At 30.0% G+C, this 1,202-nt stretch overlaps 1 protein-coding gene across 3 annotated transcripts in view; it reads left to right on the forward strand.

The window, feature by feature from the left end:
• Positions 1-1,202, forward strand: part of LOC106474467 (DNA repair protein REV1-like) — a 42,247-nt gene that overhangs the window by 18,359 nt on the left and 22,686 nt on the right. For all 3 annotated transcript variants that reach the window (XR_002613961.1, XM_013935161.2, XM_022402777.1), the window contains one exon: positions 751-852. Coding sequence is in view for 2 of the 3 variants with exons in the window: in XM_013935161.2 (XP_013790615.2) it covers positions 751-852 (102 nt within the window). In the remaining variant the exon portion in view is untranslated. The remainder of the gene's footprint in view (positions 1-750; positions 853-1,202) is intronic.

The following is a 1,202-nucleotide window of genomic DNA, read 5'->3' on the forward strand; positions in this document are numbered from 1 at the left end:
ACATCCACATCTCACACCATGCAGTGTACCAAATAAAACATCCACATCCCTCACCAAGCAGTGTACCAAATAAAACATCCACATCTCACACCATGCAGTGTACCAAATAAAACATCCACACATCTCACCATGCAGTGTACCAAATAAAACATCCACATATCTCACCATGCAGTGTACCAAATGAAACATCCACATCTCACACCATCCAATGATATGGTGTACCTATATCTATCCTTCTTTATATAAAGTGAAAATAATTCTCATAAGATAAAAGTTTTGATGATGGGATGAAATTGTAAAGTACGCTTCCAAGACTAATGAAACATGTGAAGTTGCTGTTTGAATATAACCATCTTTATTACTATTGATAGGGGATCAATTATTGTGTTGCATACATTGTTGTTACCAATGTGAACAAGGCATACATACTTTGTTTGTTACTTTTTTTATTTATTAAAGAATGAATTTCAGTGAATAAAACATTATTTAGAAGCCTAAATATATTCTATTTTTTGAGACTTGTCAAGATATTCCAATGAAGCAAAACATAAGTAGAAGTTGACATTGCAGAGGAGTGGGGTGGAAGTGTTAGGGTTTTTTTAGAACTTGAAGCTGTCAAATTACAATAAAACCTGATGTGGTTATTGATCATTTTAGATCTAAATGACACAATATACAGTAGTATATTTTAAAATAAGAAACTTTAAGCCATGCCTAAAGTATATCACGGTTTCATTGTATTTTTTTAAGTTTTCTGAAGCAGTAGAGTTTATCAAAGAATTGTCGTTGGAAGTTCATCAGAGACTACAGAAAGTTGGTATGAAAGGCAGGTCGATTACACTAAAGCTCAAGGTATTTTGTAGGACTGTTGTTTAAACTTTGTAGTTTTTAAACTTATATTGTAAAATTGTTGATCTCTGTGTACTCTAGTGTTTAGTTGTTCCATTATTTTATTTTTTGTATAGTGTGTTATTGTAAAATATTTAATTATCAATTCATTTGAAAATAGCTCATTTTAATTACTTGTCATTTTTTTCTACTTTTTTGTATTTGTTGAAATGTGATTATCATTCTACTACTGGAGAAAAATACAGGTGTGCAGTTGCTAAGCAATAAAAATAAATAGAATTATTCATAAGTAGCTTCTTATGTTAATACAAAATAAATAGAATTATTCATAAGTAGCTTATGTTAATATAAAT

The sequence above is a fragment of the Limulus polyphemus genome, unplaced genomic scaffold (genome assembly GCF_000517525.1).
Source record: "Limulus polyphemus unplaced genomic scaffold, Limulus_polyphemus-2.1.2 Scaffold7256, whole genome shotgun sequence".
Lineage (NCBI taxonomy): Eukaryota > Metazoa > Arthropoda > Merostomata > Xiphosura > Limulidae > Limulus > Limulus polyphemus.